Raw genomic sequence first — 19,029 nt, 5'->3', positions numbered from 1 at the left:
GTCACTTGTATTTCGTTGTGTCACTGACTCCATCGCAATGTTCTGGTGACTTGCCACTTGAAAACTAAATAGCCTCAGTTGAGAATCTGTCCTCGTGGCTCAGTTGTCTTGAGGTTTTATTCCGTCTCCAGAGTAAGACACAGAGTAGTTTTAGCCCGTTTGGACAGTCTTGTTTGCTGTATTCTATTTCTGTTCGATTACTAGGGAAAAAACAGCTTTTGACTTATTCTTGGACTGTTCCATGGGCCTGAATAATCAAAAATAAACACATGTTGGACACACACAGACCCACCAAAGACATAAATGCTATTAAAAGAGCCACATGAAATTCAGAATAGTCCTGAGCTGGGCTGTTCTTTTGGGTAAAGCCCTGTATTTAAAAAAATACAAATCTGGGGTAGTGTTTTGATGGTATCAAATGATCTGTTTGACTGCAGTGTCTTGGCTGGCTTGTCCTCATTGCCCCTCGGTGGCAGCTTCCAGGCCACATGGCAGCTGAGCTGAGTTTYCCTGGCTTTTCCGTCGTGCAGCTCCGTGTGTCGCAGTTTGGGTCACCTCACCGTGCGCCACTTCCATTCACCTCGTCCTGCTCTTCAGCGGGGTCACCGTTTTCAGCGAGCTAGATGGCATTTTGGCCTTGCTGAGGGCAAAGGAAAATCCCCTTTATTCCTCTCAGGCAAATAAGGAAGGGGCTGTTGCTTTTGCTCCTTGAGGAACAAGGAGCAAGTTCTTGGTTCTTGGCCGGTTGCAGGTCTTGCTGCCTTGAAGCCCCATCTCCATCTCAGCTTTCTCTCCCTGTGCCTTCTTAGACCGTCCTCTCAGCCTCTGTCCTCTCTTGAGGACTCGGGTGAYGAATAAAGCATAGCAYTATTTTATTATTATTAATTTAWTATTAATTTATCTTTCATTCCCAAARTTTTGAATCCTGGATCAGCAAAGGAAGCAAGCAATGTATTATTTCTGCTTTATCAGCTAAAAAGAAATGGTGCAGTTCTGTTGTGCACATGCTAAAGTTGTGSCTGAGGTATACTTAAAAAAATTGAAGCCGATGGAAGCACAAAGTTGGAAAAGGCCCTTCCATTTACAGTTTGATTTTCCAGGAGTTGTATTTTGGATTTGATAAATCGATAATTTAGAAATAGAATTCTAATTTCAACTAAATGCATTGATAGAAAAGCTTCTGTTGACCTTTAACTGCTTCTATAAAACCCAGTTTTAAAATCACTTAAGTATTCAGTTTATGCTAGACATGATGAATTAAGGCATTTAAAAGGTAATATTGCCTAGGGTCGCTTCAGAATTAACTGAAGAGAATTAGATGGTGACCGGAACGTTTAACATTGCTATGTAGAGATTTGGCAACAAGTGAAAAATGCCTTTATAGGTGACATTTAGTATAATTAGTATGTAGTACTGTATAGTTTGACAGGTGTAACTCTGCACTTAAAATATTAGCAAAACTCAGTTTTTTGGTATCTCAACAGTGCTAATTTCATCATTTTCTCCCAGCTGTATCACTTCAWGTATATAGTTAGGATATCAAACATATTTTAAGAAATATAACTTAAATTTGGGGTCGGTAGTTAATTTTTTTTCACTTCATTTGGTGAAAAAAGGCAAATCCTGACCCATAGGTGCAGCAGTGGGAGCAGCTGTCCAGGGGCTCCTTAGCAATATATGTTACTCCAATTAAAACTGGATGCAAAGTGCCCAAAGTGTGCCATGTATCACTACCTCTTCTCCCTGTTTAGTGCATCTCGGCTAAGATGTTAGTTAACAGCTAATTAAAGCAATTAATTGTTAATTCAGCRTCACTAGAGATATTTTAAAATACATATTCAATCTGTGCCTGCTAAATTAATTGGCAGTGCCTCTCTTTGAGGATGAGGCTCGCGTGTGTTTATAAAGCAACTTTGGGGGCTGACTCTCAGGGGAAATGAGAAGCGACTTCCCTGCTCCTGGGGGTGTTTTTGGTGTTTTTCCCCCCAGCAGCGAGGCCGTAAATCAGTGGCAGGCAGCGCTGAGCTGCTGAGCACTGACAGGCTTTAGTCAAGCGGGGGCATCCTTGGTCTTCCACACACTGGCAACGTGGCCAAAAGGATTCGCCCGCTCAACTTAAGTGGCTGTGATATAATAAATTACTGGTTTTTTTTTAATCTTAATTTGGGAGCTCTCTAGCCATAAAGCGAATAAATAGGAGGGTGTATATACATTTTTAATTCTATTGCGCTGACAAAATGAACAGCCTCAGTTTTTTTGCTCTGTAATTCAGCCGTTTGGATTTACGTTCATCTGATAGCTCGGTCTATGTAATTGCATCTAAGAAGTTTTTTGAAGGGAAAACCTTTGTGCACGGCCATGCGTGCAGGTTGCTGGAAAGCCCYGGCCCCGCTCGCCGAGCTCCCTGCCCGCTTCACGCGCGGCCTGGGCTCGCAGCCCTGCCTCGTGTGATTGCCTTGTAATTCTCTCTCTGCGCTCAACGGGACRTTAATCAACGGGAAGTTAATGAAATACAGCTCGCCAACGCCGTGACTTGTTTGGAGGCACCTCTGGTGGGTCCTCACATTAAAGCTTCCACCTCGTCCGCTTAGGTCAATTCATGTTAATTCTCGTCTTCCATTTAATTCTTCCATCTTCTCCCTTTTTTTCGGTTCTGTTTTTGCAGCCGAGCCCCATACCGAGTCCCATTCTGGGGAGGAAGCCAAACGCGAGTCAGTCGCTGCTCGTGTGGTGCAAAGAAGTGACCAAAAACTACAGGGGAGTGAAAATCACCAATTTTACTACGTCGTGGAGAAACGGTTTATCCTTCTGCGCAATATTGCATCACTTCCGACCAGATCTCATGTAAGTTGTGGAACTTCTGCGTGTTTAAGCTAAAAGTCTCACCAAAAAATGCAGCATTTTACATAAAAATCATTTTTTTTATGTAAAAATCGTATTTATTTTACTTTCCTTTTAACCCAGCAACTCTCCTGTCTAAGGAAACAGATCTACGAACGCTCAGACATCCTGACCCCTTTGCTCTCCCTTGCTGCCCCAACTGTCCCTTCTCCCCTCTGTATATGATTTGATTTTCTTCTTCTTAATCTTACACAAAGAACCGACTTCAAGATGATTATGAAAATTGGGCTTGTGTTGAAATGAGATGAGAGAAATCAGCCCGTAGCTCTTTGTACCCTGACAAGGAGGGATTACCTCCTGGTAAATTTGGTTGTCAAGGCCGGCCTCTACTCCCTGCCTTAACTTCTCTTGTAGATGGAAAGCTCCAGGCGATGAAACATGTAGCCGCTGTTTATTTATTTATTTATTTGCTTATTCCTTTAATTTTCCACGCTATYAGTTTTGCTGATTGAATTGCGGCGAAATTGCTAGTTACCGCGTGATATTATTGTATGTCAAATTTTTAGATTTGGTTTGTTTTAAAACTGCTGCTTTTATCAAATACTATACATACCCACTGTGCCATTTTCCCCCTCAGTGACTACAAGTCCCTGAATCCTCAAGATATTAAAGAGAACAACAAAAAGGTAAGAACTGCTGGGGGAACGGGAAGAAAAAAAAAAGAGAGAGAGGAAAACATAGCTTCAATTTGGGCTTCCCGGCAGGTTTTTATTAATTTGGGGAAAAGTGAGGTGATTTTGCAAGGTCATAACTGCCACTCACAGAAGGCATTCGGCCGCCCGTGGCTCCAATCGGATGCGTTATTGACCCGAGTTTGTCGTGGTCTTTAACAACAAGCACGAGGCTGGCACTGGAGTTTAATATTTTGTGTGGCCTACATTAACTGTAAAGGGAGAGAGGGGAGGGCTGGAGACTGATTTTTCCAATCAGACACTTAATAAAAAAAAGAAAAATTGAAGAATGTCGCTCGTTTGGGGTTGTCTTGGGTTGCCGGATAGGGCTACTTGCGGTCAGCACAATCAGTGTCACTCTGATGGTGATTTCTCCAGTCCCAAATGCARTATTTTACATCAGCTTCTACACTGGATGATCACCTAAGTGAARTGGAGGGTATTAAACCTGAATTTCTACACTATGTGAAACGCTTACGATGACAAGTGTTGAAAATAACCCAAAATATTAGCAAAATAGTCACTAATATTGCACCAGGCAGCTGATTTAAGCCTCTTCTGGACTGTGTGTTTGTCTACCTCTGGAGAGACATGAACTCAGTTTGGGACTCACCAAAACACTTCTTATTTCTGCTCCTTGTTTTAGATGCACTGAGAGCTTGGGGATATAGCTGCATTTGGCCCCAGGGACACGTTTAGAAATGATAACTTTCACATAAAAATTACGTGGGGTCGTGTAGGCAACGATTAAAAAATCATTCCTGATAACCATCTGAAAATTGCTTTTAAGTASCTTTCTTCCTGATGCTGTGATTTTATTTTTACCCTGCTTTAGCGATGCTGGATTCAAATAATTGGGATATAGGTATAAAAAGGTATTTTGTGTAAATTAATTATCGTCATCTTTATATAGCTGGTGGAAGGAGGGAATGTTAGATGGGAGATACGAGGAATTTCTCAAGGTGCTTTGTTAAAATTAGTTTGTGTTTAGGGTAATTACAGTGTAATGTGCCTGAATACTTAAGTATTAGCCAGGAAGTAACTCATCATTAAAACAGTGCTTAAGCACTATAGATAGTGCAATGTCTTAGAAGTGGCCTTATCTAATCGGAGGTTCACACAGCGATATCTTTTCCATGGTAATACAGGGTGCTGCAGTTCCCCAGGTGAATTCCCAGGTTGTCTGTGACTGTGGGCTTGAGCCTCGAGTTTCCTTGGATGTGCTGGCTAAGGAACAAGGATGCTTCCCAACGGAAAAGAACAGATTGCTAATTAAAAAGTTACCTGGCAGATATCAGGGCGCTCTCGGTTAGGAAACTGCCGGCGCGCGGGGAGCGAAAGGCGGCTCTGGGAGGGTGCAGGAGGGCTGCCTCACCTCGTTTGCTTGAAAAAGGAAGAAAACACAAAGAAAAAAGCTCTTTCGTGCAGTTTGTGTCTAAACTGCACACCTGCGACACCTGATCCTGGCCGGGACGTCAGCGCCTTACAGGAGGGGCAAACGGTGGGAGCAGCGCCCGGGGTGCCCGTGCCACGGGCTGCGACGGAYGCCTGTCACTCAGCGGGCCGGGAAATTCAACCCAAGCTTCATCAGCAGGTCGGCAAACCCACACGTGCCCCATACACACATATATGTGCATGAATTATGTGCACCGTGGCATTCCCACTGCACAGGTCCAGCCCAGGAAAGAACGTTTCCAGCTGCTCCGAAGAACTGTGGTTCTGCTTAAATCGCTTAGAAAGCTCTAACTGTCCACACAAGCTCCTTTATAACGTTCATCCCCCCCTTTTTTTATTTTCTACATAGATTGCTTATAAACAATAACAAATAACTTAGTAAAATTAGAGCGTATGGAAAGTAAGAGTCCCTTATCAAGGGCAGGGATTTTCAAATCACCCATCCCACACGTTAGAACTGCAAGTTTCTGAGCTGCATTGGGCTGAAACTTGAAGGGGATGAAGAGGCTGAGAGTGGAAGGGCACAGCAACACGGCTGTGGTYGCACTGTGCAGTTTTTAATCACTTTGTTTTTGTTTTGAGAAGGTTTTTTGATTCAGGGGGTTGTTGTTTGGAAATAGTAATATATCTCCTGGGTGTTAGATCGGCCCTTTAAATTTTCCTAACACTTTCATTTGCCTTTTTTTCCCCTGTTTTGGACTATTTTTATTAAATTCCTCAATGCTTTCGTACTCGAGTCATTGTCTTAACCAAATACTCCATTTCATGAGGAAGGAATCCATTTCAAATACACATTTAAACAGGGAAATTCAAAATTGCAAAGGGAGTGCTGAGGAAAAATGGAAATACCTTCCTGACTTGAAGCTGGCAGCTGTATTTTACAGTAGATATTCATCTTTGATTTGGAGAACGCTGTGTCTTATCAAACTCTGCTAATACTTTGTGCTAGTTACAGACACGAGGCATCTGTAAATAATTCTGAGACMTCAAGACAAGCTGTTTTTGTAAGAAACCACAAAGAAGGAGCTGCTACATATGTGGATGTATGCAGAGCATATACGTGCTGCGTATAGGCCTAATGACTGCGTAACGGTGCAGACCCAATTGCAAGCCCTTGCGTGCCGTCCTACATGACGTGAGTCCTTCAGAAGCAGAGAAGCAAAAATGCAGCTTGTCCCCAACAAGAGGGAGGGCGGGCAGAAAGTAAAGACCCMGCATCCCTGGAAAACTCCTGCTTTTAATCTCAAACATCAGCAGAAGAACTTAGCAGGCAGCAAAAAGTAATTCCAGCTGTATCAGGAATAGCCATCACTCCAAATCAACTTCTTCTGCTTCAGTATTGCCCTTTCTAAGCAAGCGCCTCTCCTAATGACTCTAAAACACTGTCCCCACCTTCATTTTGCAGACCCTGGGATGTATGCCTCGGATTTAGCTTTGTTAGCATATAAATAAGGCATTAAAGGTATGAAAGGGTTCAGGTGAACGTGTGCGGCTGGMGCCGCTCGTGCTACCGCTCCCGGGGCCGCTGTCCATCCCGGCTGCTGCCTCCACATCCCGCTCTTCCCGCGGGTCCCAAGGGAGCTCCATGGCATCCATCCATCTTCATCATCGCAATTCCCTTCCCTTCCTCCCGCCCCTCGTTTTCCTGCTTTTTGGCTCATTCTGGAGCGGGGCATCACCAAATACTCCGTGTGGTTTCCCTGTTACTCCTTCCCTGTGCAAGCACAGCTCCACCTTCAGAACTGGCGGGACACTCTCYCATATGGGACCTTTCCAAAAGGGACTTCTGCACCACAGACCAGCGACAAAATAAAAATAAAGCTGGAGATTTTAGGCCAGATCATTTTGCACACAGAGAGCTAGAAGGGCTTAGAAATAAATAATGAAAATACTTCATATGTGCATATATATAAACTCTCCAAATCCTACGTTAGATAGATATAAGAACTGCTTAACCAAAAATGCTGTGACCGGTTATACCTCAGTGAGAGGGGCAGCAGAGCAGAGTTGGAGAGGATAATTTTATGTCATCAGAAATAAGGGAGAAGGTAGGTTTGAAAAGTGCCTGCAAGGGAAGGGTTTGGGCCTGGAAGGACTCCAGGCCATGGTAAGGAGCAGGAGAAACTCTGCTGTTCTTAAAGCTGCTAAAATAACTTGGTGTGCCACAAGATGCCGTGCCAGGCCCCATGCTAACGAAGCATCRAAGATTTACCCTTATGAAAGGTAATGCTTTGAAAACGAAGAGGWTGCAAAACCATAATTAATTCTTCTTTTCTTCTTTCCACTCTTCTGAAATGATATAAATTGCAGAAATGCCGTAGAACTGGGATAGACTTGAAGACAGTGGTGCAGTTGATCATTTCCTTGCAAAGAGACAGGTTCTTTTCTGTGTTTTAATTCAGCATCCCTCTGTTGCTTTTGTTCCACATCCTGTAGGGATGCCTGTTAAATAAAACTCTGGAATCCTTCAGAGGAGGATAAAAAGGAGATGCAAAATTACTGGGGGAGGAGATGCCCGAGTGCTTTAAACCTAACAGGAGGCCTTTTTAAAGGCTTCCTTGAAACACAATATTGTCTTCCAGGGTTAATCCAGGATAGTAATAATTAATTGTAAATTGAGAAACAGCTTTAATTCTTCAAAACTAGAAAAACCTGATGCACCAAGCCCACTCTCTTAAAGAGCTAGCAGAAGTAATACAATGTGCCCTCACATACTGAGAAGCTTTCAAACTGCTTAGCTTTTAGAAAGAGAAGTGAGACTTAAATTCACTCTCCCTTTTCCRTAAATGTAGCACCAACAGATGTTTTAAAAATGTTTTCTTTTTTTGGTAAATTGGTGTGATTTTTGCCCGGTATCGAGTAATCAAAGGTGTTGCTCTTTTTGGCTRTCTGGACCTACTTTTTCGTCAACACAAATCACTGCAATTACATGACCAGTAGAAAGGAGAAGGTTGATCACCAGTGATAAAGCCCAAGATGGATTAGTGTCGTGTTTCTTATATCTTTGTTCCTTATCTTAAAAACCCATCCTTAGTTGCTTTTTTTGGGTCCCAACTCTCACGCTTTTCCCTTTGCTCGCCTCCTGCTACCTGAGGGAGAACCACTTAAGATATTAGTAGGTTTTCTTAATGCCARCGGAAGGATTTTTAGGTTGCCCTTTCATGCCCATCTTTTTACTCTTGATACTGGCTTCACTCTGAGTAACAAAAGATTTTGGTATACTATGGTAGTAAGTTAAAAATGCTTAAAGCAGCGCCATTTGCAAGTCTTTACTGGCCATATTCTCTTGATTTGTATTCTTACGAAGCTCTCCTAGGAGATATGTGTAGAATCCGTCAGGAAAAATCTTGGAATTCGGAGGCATTGGGTTATGCAACAAGAGATAGTACCTGTCACACTACTGGCAGTTACTTAAAGAATAAAAAGGAACAACTTTGAGCCGATACCGGTACCTGGGGCTGTTGGATGTGTTCGTGTATCCCTGTATTAGCTGAAAATTCCAATGGCTTTTCCTGATCTTTTATAATATGTAAAAAAACTAGTGTGTTGTAACCTTTCTTCTGTCTRTGTTTAAAGGCATACGATGGCTTTGCCAGCTTAGGCATCTCGCGGCTGCTGGAGCCTTCGGACATGGTCTTGCTAGCGATCCCGGACAAGCTGACCGTGATGACCTATCTCTACCAAATCCGGGCTCACTTCTGCGGCCAGGAGTTGAAYGTGGTGCAGATAGAGGAGAACAGCAGCAAAAGCACCTACAAAGTGGGCAACTACGAGACGGACACCAACAGCTCCGTGGATCAGGAGAAGTTCTACGCGGAGCTGCACGACCTGAAGCGGGAGCCGCAGCTGCAGCCGCCCGACAGCGGCCTGGCCGACTTCGCTTCTCAGGACGACTCCGTGTTTGTGAATGACAGCGGCGTTGGAGAGTCCGAGAGCGAGCACCAGACCCCCGATGACCACCTGAGCCCCAGCACGGCCTCCCCCTCGTCCCGCAGGACTCGCAGCGACCCCGATCCGCCCAAATCCCAGCAAAGCTCGGGAAGGACTTCTGCCTCCGAGGAGGTTGGGAAGGGTGGCAGTGTGGACACGAGCCAAGCGCAGCCCGTGCTGGGCAAGAAGAGGGTGCTGAAGGCTGACACTTTGGACTTGAGCGACCTGCAGCACGTGAGCGATCACAAGGAGGACAYGTCTCCCACGGCTGCTTGTGAAGATGGTGACGGGAAAAGGCACCAGAGCTCAGACAGTCCCGGTGGTTTCTCGGAGCAAGAGAAACTGGGACATCCAAGATCCCCTGAGAGCCCCAAGGGAGACCCCAGTTCACCCGGCAGAAAGCCGAGTTTATCTCCTACTTCTAAGCTGGGGTATTCCTATAATAACGATGCAGATCTGGTGAGGAAAAAGCGTGCTTCCCTGAGACAGGGAGAAGCGGATCCTGACCCCGACGCCAGAGCAGCTTTGAATCACGCAGATCAAAGTGCAAAAACGGCCCAGGTAAGAAACCCCAACCTTCCTGTGCGCATTGGGCTCAGCGTGGAGTTTCCRCTCATGTTCTTTCTTTCTCCACGATTATGATTCACGCTGTATCTGCAGATTCAGCTGCAGAATAGGTGACATATTGCTGGGCAAATCAGACAGCTGTAATAGCAGAAATATTTAGACTCATACATGATGCTGAAAAAGGAGCCGTTGCATTTCAAGTAMGTAGTGATGTTATATTCTCGAGCAGCAAAAATAAGGTGACTTTGGGGCTTTGGCCACTGAGTATGGAATCCCTAGCATCTTTCTCCTGAATATTGCATGCTGAAGCAGGAAATGAAAAAACGTTCTTAATTCCTTGATCCATATTCAAAAAAAGGTAATCTTCTGAATGACTTGAAATATCCTGCTCAACTTTCCAGCTCTTACCCGAGAGACCGCGTGCCCTTGGGAGCACGGCCCACGAGGATGAGGAAGCAGCTCCTGCCCACCGTGTCGGGCTGCTGACGGAGCAGCCTTGAGCGTGTTACTTAACTGTGAGATCAGTTTTCCGATCTGCAAAGATAAAATATGTGCCCACCCAACTTGCAGATTTATGGCGAGGATGAAAGCCGAATATTGTAGAAATGCTGAACGTTATCAGCAAATAGTATCATCACAAAAATATGTAGAAAATGTTATCAGCCCTGCTTACAAATGTGCCAAACCAGACTCATAAGCTGATCCCCCTGAAGAACTTTCTTTAGTTTTGGTTTTGTTTGGCTTCATGCCATTAGCTGTGATAAGAGAAATCTGTAGGCAGTATTTCAGTGTTGTGGATTGGTTCAAACATTTTTACATTTTTTACCTAATGTTAAACTGTGAGGATTCCTTTTGCTGTAAGACAGTCCATAGGTAGATGGTAGTAGACAAGGTATTTGTTCCTTGGTCAGCTAATTTCTGTGCCTTAATCAGTGGAGCCTCATGAATTTATTCATCATCTTCTCCGCGCAGTGGATGAGAAAGGAACGGTTTGGCCCGCACCGAATAATGCAATAAGGAGGGATAGAGACTGTTTTCTGATGAGATTTTCATGTGCAAGAGTGTAGGATGCCACTAAAAAGGAAGAGATGGCTCTAGAGACCTTTCAGCCTTGTTTATCTTCTGTGCTTTTGCACAAAGTCATCGAATCTCAGATATGAACCTCCAGCTTGACCTCAGTGGTCAACCAGAGCCAACCGTTCTCCCCATAGCTCTTGCCGGAGCAGAGCCTGCGGATTCCTGCCCGGGTTCCTGARCGTGGAGAGGCCTGGGACACGTTTTCCAGACTCTTCTTAGCTGCCCTTCCCTAGGGAGGCAGTTGTACTTGGATACTTTGGAATATCACCTCAGCTCCCCTTGCCTTYGCAGGTCTCCTCCTCCGTTACTTCTGCTCAGCGTGGCCGTGTGTGTGGAGCAGGGACTTTCCTGTGGATATTCMTAAACAAAACAGAAGAAGATACTGCTTTTTTTCCCCCCTTTGCCTTGTATCCAAGCTCTTGGTGTTCAATTTAAGTTTCGAATGAGCGATACCCATTTAAGTAGCCAACGAAGCGTTATATTTGCATACATATTAAAGTAAATAAGTAAACACATTTAACATAGCTACCTTCCATGAAGCCAATTATTTTTTTTTCCACTGTGTCAGTTTAAAGGCATTAAATGTTGATAAAAATTAAGTTTTAAGGGGAGGGGAGAGAGCTGCATTTACATTATAAAGACCTGTGACTTTATATTTTGATCATCTTTACTTTTCGTTTCTATAGAAGGCTCTGTCACCTCATGAAGCCACGTGGCTCCCAACCTTGATTATGAAGGAAGGCTCCTGGCTATTAACTACTGTATAAAYGTTAAGTGCCCGGGGGCTGCCTTGTTGTTAATTGTGTTTTCTTTATTTTTAAGCAACGAATGTTGTCAAGACAGGAGGAACTTAAAGAACGAGCAAGAGTTCTGCTTGAGCAAGCAAGAAGAGACGCAGCTTTGAAGGCAGGGAGCAAGCAGCTAACTGATACGGTCGCCCCGGCCCGCAATAAGCAGCTGAATGATGTAAGAAATCCTGGCCAAGGTGGCCCTATATGTGGTTCAAGCTCATTGTACATCTTACATTTTAGTAGGGAGCACATCCTTGCGGAATATCTTCTTCCTACGCTGAATGTCCCGGTGCTGCGGTGTGTCACGTACGCTGAGTTCACTTTTAAAGACAATTCTCTTKGTGTTGCAGCCTTAGCCTAAGAAAGGTGCCTTAGACATCACTGGAGACAGAGGTCTGAGAGCACCTTCTTTGGTTGGCTCCTGCTAACGGGAGGGAGAATAAAAGTTGTTCACTAAGTGATAGTGGAGTAAATTATGCTGTGTTAAGTTGGAGCCGTGTTGGAGACTGTGGTGTAGCTAAGAATGCAAATGCAGCTGAAAAATAACGATACAGAGAAAGGCTTGGATGGATTTTTGCTTCTTTCAGAGGCTGGTCCTGGAGGGCAGATTTTGCGTAAATGGGATCACACGGGCAGAAAAGGAAGATGACAACTGTACATCATCTCGTTGCACTCTCTAAACTTTATCTATGGTGTATATCCCTTAGAAAATATTTCCTGTTGCAAACTGACAAGAATTCCTCCTAATTTTCCTTAAAAATATGAGTATATATATGCAGATGCCTGATTCACGTAATGATAAAATGATGATAATGATGTCATTATTTTGTATCTAACATTTTCCTAGGAAATTCTAAGTTTGCTTTGGATTTTTTGCTTGATTGTTTTTTTTAAACAGTTTTTCATATGCTGAATTTCATTACGGGAGGGATGCTATAGGAAACAGATGTGTGGATTATGCAATTAAAGACCTTATGAAATACATACAGTGGGAASTAATGCGGGGTTGTACAACTAATGCTGAAACTTCCCAACTTTTGAGCACTTGGCTTCCCAAGCTCAACGCTCATATTTCAGTGTGCGACATACCTGTTGTGAAGGGGAAGAGCTTATAATGGAGGTTGATACGTTATAGTGGTTTTATGATTTGTGTGTTATCTAAAACTGACGGGTTATATGCCTATCCATACGCATGGCTAATCTGAATGAGGATGTGTATATACAGCAAAATATATCGATCATCAGATACGTATTTCTATGACGAGATGTTGATTCCTGTTTGAGGAGCATCTTCTTTTTTCTTTAACGTAACTGATGATCATAAAGATGAGGCTTTACATTTAATGCAGTTACACAATTGAGCTGATTTACTACTGGACATTGCTAATCTGCTCCTTGAAAAATAGCAGACTGCTTCTGTTCCAGGTTAATAATAATAACTTCAACTCAAGTGTCTTCTTGTAATTTATATTACGATGTATATTAGCAGTGTAGGTATCTRTCCCACCTGCGTGGAATAATGTTTGTGTGTTGTCCAAGTCACACTGATGCTAATGAGACTCCTCTGAGAAGAAGTTTGCTCTGAAAAGCAGTCATCCCAGCTAAGCTTGCAAAGCCCTTAGTCACTTTGGAGAATCCTGTGTCATAGGCTTTGCTGTGCAGCTTTGCACTCACCCTATGGGAACTATGAAGGGCTCTTTTCCTATTAAATAAGTGAGAACTATACTATATGGTGCATGGGGCTGTATTGCTGCTTGGAGCCAGGAAAAGGGAGGAAATTCCCAAGTCCGTTCCCTGSTCATAAATACAGGTTTCTTGCACCGTCATCACGTGGTCTGCGCTCGTCCAATTTGTTTTTCTTCAGCCTTTCTTTCATGTGGTGGAGCCAAGACTGTGGGATTTGTTTCAGGAGTCTTCTGGGTTGCTTTTTRTTTTTATTTATTCATTTTGAAATCTCGGTCACCTCTTTATTGACTGCTAACAGGTCATGAATACTGGCTCTTTTCCTGTGGCGTGTCCTTTCTCCTGGCTGTTCACCCCATTTCCTTGAGTTTCCCTCCTTGTTGCTGTGTCTTTTAATCTTCTCCTACTCCGAGAGCAAGCCCACGTCACTGTTTTCATTCGCTTTGCTCAAAATTCGGTGAAATTGTGGGAGCAGAAGATTAAGACTTAAGCTCTTGCGGCTTTTAAGCTGTTGCTCTGGATCTCGTGCTTCTCGTTGCCTCTCGGGCAATATCCTCCTGCCCTTCTTCAGTTGGTGTCTTCTTGTGCTTTGCCATCCCTCCCACTGTTCATTTCACCAATTTGTCCTGTGCAATGCAGCTCCGTTTCATCTTTTTTCCCCTCCAAACCAGCTTTCTTTGCTCTTTCTTGCCTTAGATGTCTTCTCCTTGTGCCTCCTGCCCCATCATCTTGCATCACTGTGTGTTTCACCTGCTTTAGCCCCGTCACTCTCTGCCTCCTTCCTCACTGCTGTCTTTTTCGCTCAGTTTCCTTTTTTTTCTCATTCTTTTCCCCAGTTTTCATCACTAGATCTKCTCCTTTCATGCTTCTGAGAACCACGAGACCTGCAGGCTGGAGCATTTGCAGGCACTGAGCCTAGGAATAGACTGCGGTGGTGAGGAGCTCCTGGAAAACATGATCACGGTTTGGGGGGAATCATAATTGATGCAGTGTTTTTGACGCTAGAAAGGGAACTTAAGAGCTCTGTGAACATATGGACAGACTTACCCTGTCCCCATAGGGATCTCCTTCCTGTGGACAGGTTTACAGACAGCTCTACCTTCCTGCTGCTCTTCTTGATAAAGGTGCACTTGATGCTGGGCTGCTTTTGCCAGATGTTCCCRTTATTTCCAGTCTAGTATAAGAGCTACAGTCACTTAGTGTTCAGCCTGGAGAGCGTTTTTATTGGTTCCTCATTTTTATTTGACTCACTTTTTTTCTTGTGGTTGATAACGTTGCACTGCTTGGATTGGCTTCCCTGCTCCCCGTCGTGGCCATGTGAAACGTGGATCTGTAGAGATGGTTGCTGGCAGCTGGGGCTCGGCTGGGATAATGGGKTGGAAAAGTGAGGAGACTGGATGGAGCTGGAGTGCCCAGCCTAACTGGTGAAGCAGCAAGCTGGGACCAACATCGAAAATATTCWGGGCTAAAAGGTCTTCTCTGCTAGGGTACCTTTCCTTACCAAATCCGAAGTGGAATCYGTAATTCTCAGCTTTCAGCCCAACTCCGCTGTCAGGAAATATYTGTGAAAGCCCGTGGCAAAATATTTGTTTTATTCTCCTTTAATGACTGGTCCACGCTAAAGAATGGAAATTTCCTGCAGCTGTCGTTTACTCTGTAAACTCAAATGGCCATGGGTATGGAGCTGGTGTGATTACAGAGAATGGAATTAGGAGTTAAGAAATGCACTGGCAACTTTAATTAACCTCCTTTGTGTATATGCATTATGGTGCAGTCTTTAATTATGTGATCACATAGTATTTTCCCCAAAGCAAATGTGGCTCGTTTAGCTCGGRGGGCCCGAGGTGCTGCAGCAGGCGGGTTGTCCACAGGAACCGACCTTCTGGTTGCAGAAGTGTCCGGTGGATGGAGCAGGGCTTGCAAGGAGCCAAAGGACACGGTCGTGGTTAAGGCACTGGGCAGAATTAAACACGGCGCTGCCTTTGAGTTCCCCATTGGGCCTCCTAAGTYGTTTGAACCAAACTTGCTCCACGTGGCCATTAATTGCATCTCCTTCCTCTCTGGAGGTGAAGGTTGGGCTCGCAGGTGTATTGAGCATCGCCGCTTCTGAGGGGAGTCAGTGGGAGCTGTGCTTCAGACGTCGAAAGGACTGCTTAAAGATTAAGACACTAAGGAAAAAAGCAAGTAAAAGCCTTTCCCAACGAGCACCCAGTGTTAGATCCTTTTAGCTGGATCTCTCCATCTCATTTCTCATCCAAAGAGCAGAGTAATAACACCACCACGGGGTGCTGCGGGAAGGGAATGTGATTAATGCTTCTGAGGCTCTTAAAAGCTGCAGTGATGAGCACTGGAGAAAAGCACTTGAAGAAATTAATAATTCTGCCCACAGAGCAGTATTTGAATATTGTGTAGTAAAGGACGGTGCGACAAATTGGTAGGCCYAGTGAAACAGAAAATAAAGCGGAGAACAGCAGTGGGTGAGGGCTGTCGGTTCGAGTCGGAAGCGTCTAGCAAAGGTCAGGCAAGGCTCTGTTCCGATGGATAGATACACAAAGAGATGGAARTGAAGACTGTGCCCAGCACTCTGACTCCTGGCATCACCCAAATCCTGCGTATGTGACCTAAAAYGCTTCAAACCTTTTTGATTTTTGTGGTATAGAGCTTGAGCAGAGAGTGCCCTATAGCACAGAATCCATCAAAAATAGTGCCTAGCTGTAACAGGGGGTGATATTCTTTCCAACTCAAGTTAACCCTAAAGTTATTTGGGTTTTGCAGGAGCTGAAGATTCCTTCTTGGTGAATTTAGGTACAGGACTGGGCCCTTCCCATGGGTTTGGGCAAGTGTTTGGGATAGGTAGGGTCCAGCATAGGTGTTGGGATGCAGGGCTTGGCTACCGCGATACCCCAAGGGTGCCCACATCTCTTGACCCTCCTGTAAAGCAGGAAAACAGTCACTCTTCTTTCACAACCACATCGTGAGCATGAAGGAGTCAATTTACAAAGCAAATATTTAAACCARATTAATATAAACTGAAGGGGGGCTTTCAGAGAGCAATTGCTACACTGCTGCTGTGCTTAAATACAACTGTTGATAGTCTGCACATATACAGGGAGATTTTTTTTCCCTCGCTACCATTATTTAATCCTTATTCAAGTGGCACGACAGCTACAGCTGCTTAAATATGAAAAATATATTTAAAAGAGCAGCGGGGACTGTATCCAGGTTTTGTAGCAGGATTTGCAGCAGGGAAGCAGCTCGCCCGCGAGCTGATAGCTCCAAAGAGGCCAACGCTGCCCGCATCCAGGAGAGGAGGCAGGAGGAAAGGGTTGTGGTCAAAGGTTGCTGCTTTTTGCTCGGAATGTGGCTTTTTGTGACTCGCTTGCTCAAAGGACTTGTTGCGGCTGTATCTAATTCGTATTTAATAAGCTCTTTCTACTTCAGGTATCAACCTGTTTTGCCCATTGCTTTTCGTTTTCGTAAATATTTGAGTGCAAAATGATAACTTTTTTTTTTTTTTTTTTTTTTTGGAATATGCCATGGACCAGTGGAAATGAGAGTCTTTTTAGAAAACTGTCAGAAAGCAACAAAAATCTGAAATTAGATGAATTTGTATACTTTAATTTTATGTCTTAAATGTACAGATACAGAATGTTCCGTCAGCATTAAAATGAGCGTAAAAAGTGCTTTTAAACGTTCAGGAAGAAAAAAGCTTTCTTAAGCAGTCCCAATTATTGGTCCCATGCAGCAATTAACTCCTCCTCCTTCTGAGCAGAAAAAAAATTATCCTAATTATCCTGCTCTAAGAAGTGACCAACAAGTGTACTATAGGCAAYACATACAGGAGTGATACAGAATGCAAATGCACAGTGGACAGCAGGAATCAAAGCCTTTAATTTGATTGCAAGGCGTCTTGAATTCAGTGGACCAGTRCAGATATTGTTTGCTCCAAATATTTGTAAGAATTCCTCATAAATGAGTAGTGGATATTTTTACTGGGTCATTTTTATTTGCACCTAAAAGTAGTTACCCTGTGGCACTGTGTGAAAGGCATCTAGGTCATCAGTAGAATTGTTTTTTTGCAGTCTTACGAGTTGGAAAATGAATGCGATTGAGGTGGTAATATCGTTCATTTAAGTCTACCAAGTTRCTCCTGTATTATTTTTATAAGAAAACTAAGAGAAAAAAAAAATCTGTTCTGTATTAATTAAACATCCGACAAATATTTATTAAGGTGTAAGACTTTGCAGATGGCAAACTTGGTCTTTTAATATTAATTGGAAAATATCGATTGAGAAAAGACCAGTCCGTCATGCTGATAATTGTGACCAGATTTAGATCTGATCACCCGATCTTCTTGAGATTACAAAGCAGCAGTTACCATCTAATTGGTAAAAAGACTGAACATTATTTTGGTAATCTCTGAGCTTTGGTAACTTATGCCCTGTTGTTCATTTATATGTCTTGTATGGATGCCWCTATAAAGTGGTTAAATATGATTTAAGCTGATAAGACCGTGCTGTGTAGTATTTACATTTTGTGGGCCTTCCAAGTTTTTTAGCCGTTTTGACCATATACTTATTTTTTTTTAAAATGGTTAGACCTGCTGACTGAACCCGTCAAGCAACTGAGCTGATATTTACTTCTTTATAATAATTCTGGAGTCATATGGAGTCGTATGTTAAGGCTGAGGTAGCCCTAACTTGGTTCCTTGGTGGCAAGAACAAACGAGTTGCCCTGTTTTACATTACTCCATACCTGAAAAAATAGAAGCTAATACATAACTTTCCAAGAAGGCTCTGCAGTTTTTGGCCTCACATTTGCTATGTCTAAGGACTTTCTCCCTATGTCGTTGTGCTGTTCCACTGCCCAAAAATAYTGGAATAGGCCACTGGCTGTCATAGCTGGGAAAACCAATCAATTAGTGCAAGTGAAACTGGTTTCTCAGTGGAATTAGTATGCACTGTCACTTTTGTAGCGGGGAGAGCTTTGCAAATAAAGTGTAACCTTTGATAATGCAAGGCAAATGTTACGCAGTTCAAGTTCCAGATATAAGTGCTTGGGATTCGTAGCTGCATTGGATTGCTGTTATTCCGTTGTTTGCATGTGTTTACACCAGCCAAGCATCTGGCCTGAATGTAAATACGCAGTGTGTTGTTGTAYGCATGTGAAAGTCAGGTGCTGTGGAGCCTGCAGCCATAACGTTAGCACATAGGATCACATAAAAATTTATGAACTGAATTTTAAGGTCATCTGGACCTTAGTTGAGAAACTGAAGTACCTCCTATGAGAAGTGCCCAAATACCAGCAGGAAAGGGGCCCGGTGCTCCGGAGCTCGGTCTCCGTGCCCAGCGAGGGGAGCTGCAGCCCCGCTCGCATCTCGGATGCTCTTTTTGTACCGCCGCTAATGACCGCGGCCGCTCTCCGTGCGCGCGTTGGGCGCGCGCCCTGGTGAATCCCACGAGGATATCGCCATGACTTGGAGCTCTATTTTGCCTTGCCTACGCTGTTCTGGCTCAGCATGCACAAGGGTAGAGTTAAAATCTTTATTCATTTCAGTTAAAAATGTTCCTTTTGTTCTCCTTATCGTGTTCAGGCTTTCCCAAGGATATATGCCTCGAACGAAGAGTCACATGTGCATTACTAATTGTGTGCCATTGTATTTACGGTTCCTAGTGGTGGCACTGTGAAGCTACTAATTCTTTTGCTTCACTTGATGTAAAATAATCTGAGTGTCTTTGATAGCAGTGAAACAGTATTAATTGTTTTGTACATTTCTTGGTCACTCGTCTTAGGTGGTCTTCATAATCTATTAGAACTTCCAGCCAGATTGCTGTAATGTCATGCCTCCAGCAGCGATTAAATTGGTAATTAATGAACAGGCCTTGGCAACATAAACCACATCCCGTTAATTTTCCCTTTGGAGTTTTTCAGAAGTTGTCGTCTCTGTCAGAAAG

The 19,029-nt window shown here is 43.6% G+C and overlaps 1 protein-coding gene across 5 annotated transcripts in view; it reads left to right on the top strand.

Moving 5' to 3' along the window:
• EHBP1 (EH domain binding protein 1) overlaps positions 1 to 19,029 on the top strand; it is a 163,893-nt gene that overhangs the window by 90,969 nt on the left and 53,895 nt on the right. For all 5 annotated transcript variants that reach the window (XM_026033977.1, XM_026033974.1, XM_026033976.1 and 2 more), the window contains 4 exons: positions 2,666 to 2,844; positions 3,479 to 3,527; positions 8,604 to 9,518; positions 11,424 to 11,567. In XM_026033977.1, the coding sequence (XP_025889762.1) occupies positions 2,666 to 2,844; positions 3,479 to 3,527; positions 8,604 to 9,518; positions 11,424 to 11,567 (1,287 nt within the window). The remainder of the gene's footprint in view (positions 1 to 2,665; positions 2,845 to 3,478; positions 3,528 to 8,603; positions 9,519 to 11,423; positions 11,568 to 19,029) is intronic.

This window comes from Nothoprocta perdicaria, unplaced genomic scaffold, assembly GCF_003342845.1.
Source record: "Nothoprocta perdicaria isolate Ctin4 unplaced genomic scaffold, notPer1 scaffold_138, whole genome shotgun sequence".
Lineage (NCBI taxonomy): Eukaryota > Metazoa > Chordata > Aves > Tinamiformes > Tinamidae > Nothoprocta > Nothoprocta perdicaria.
This window is presented reverse-complemented; position numbering and strand designations above follow the sequence as displayed.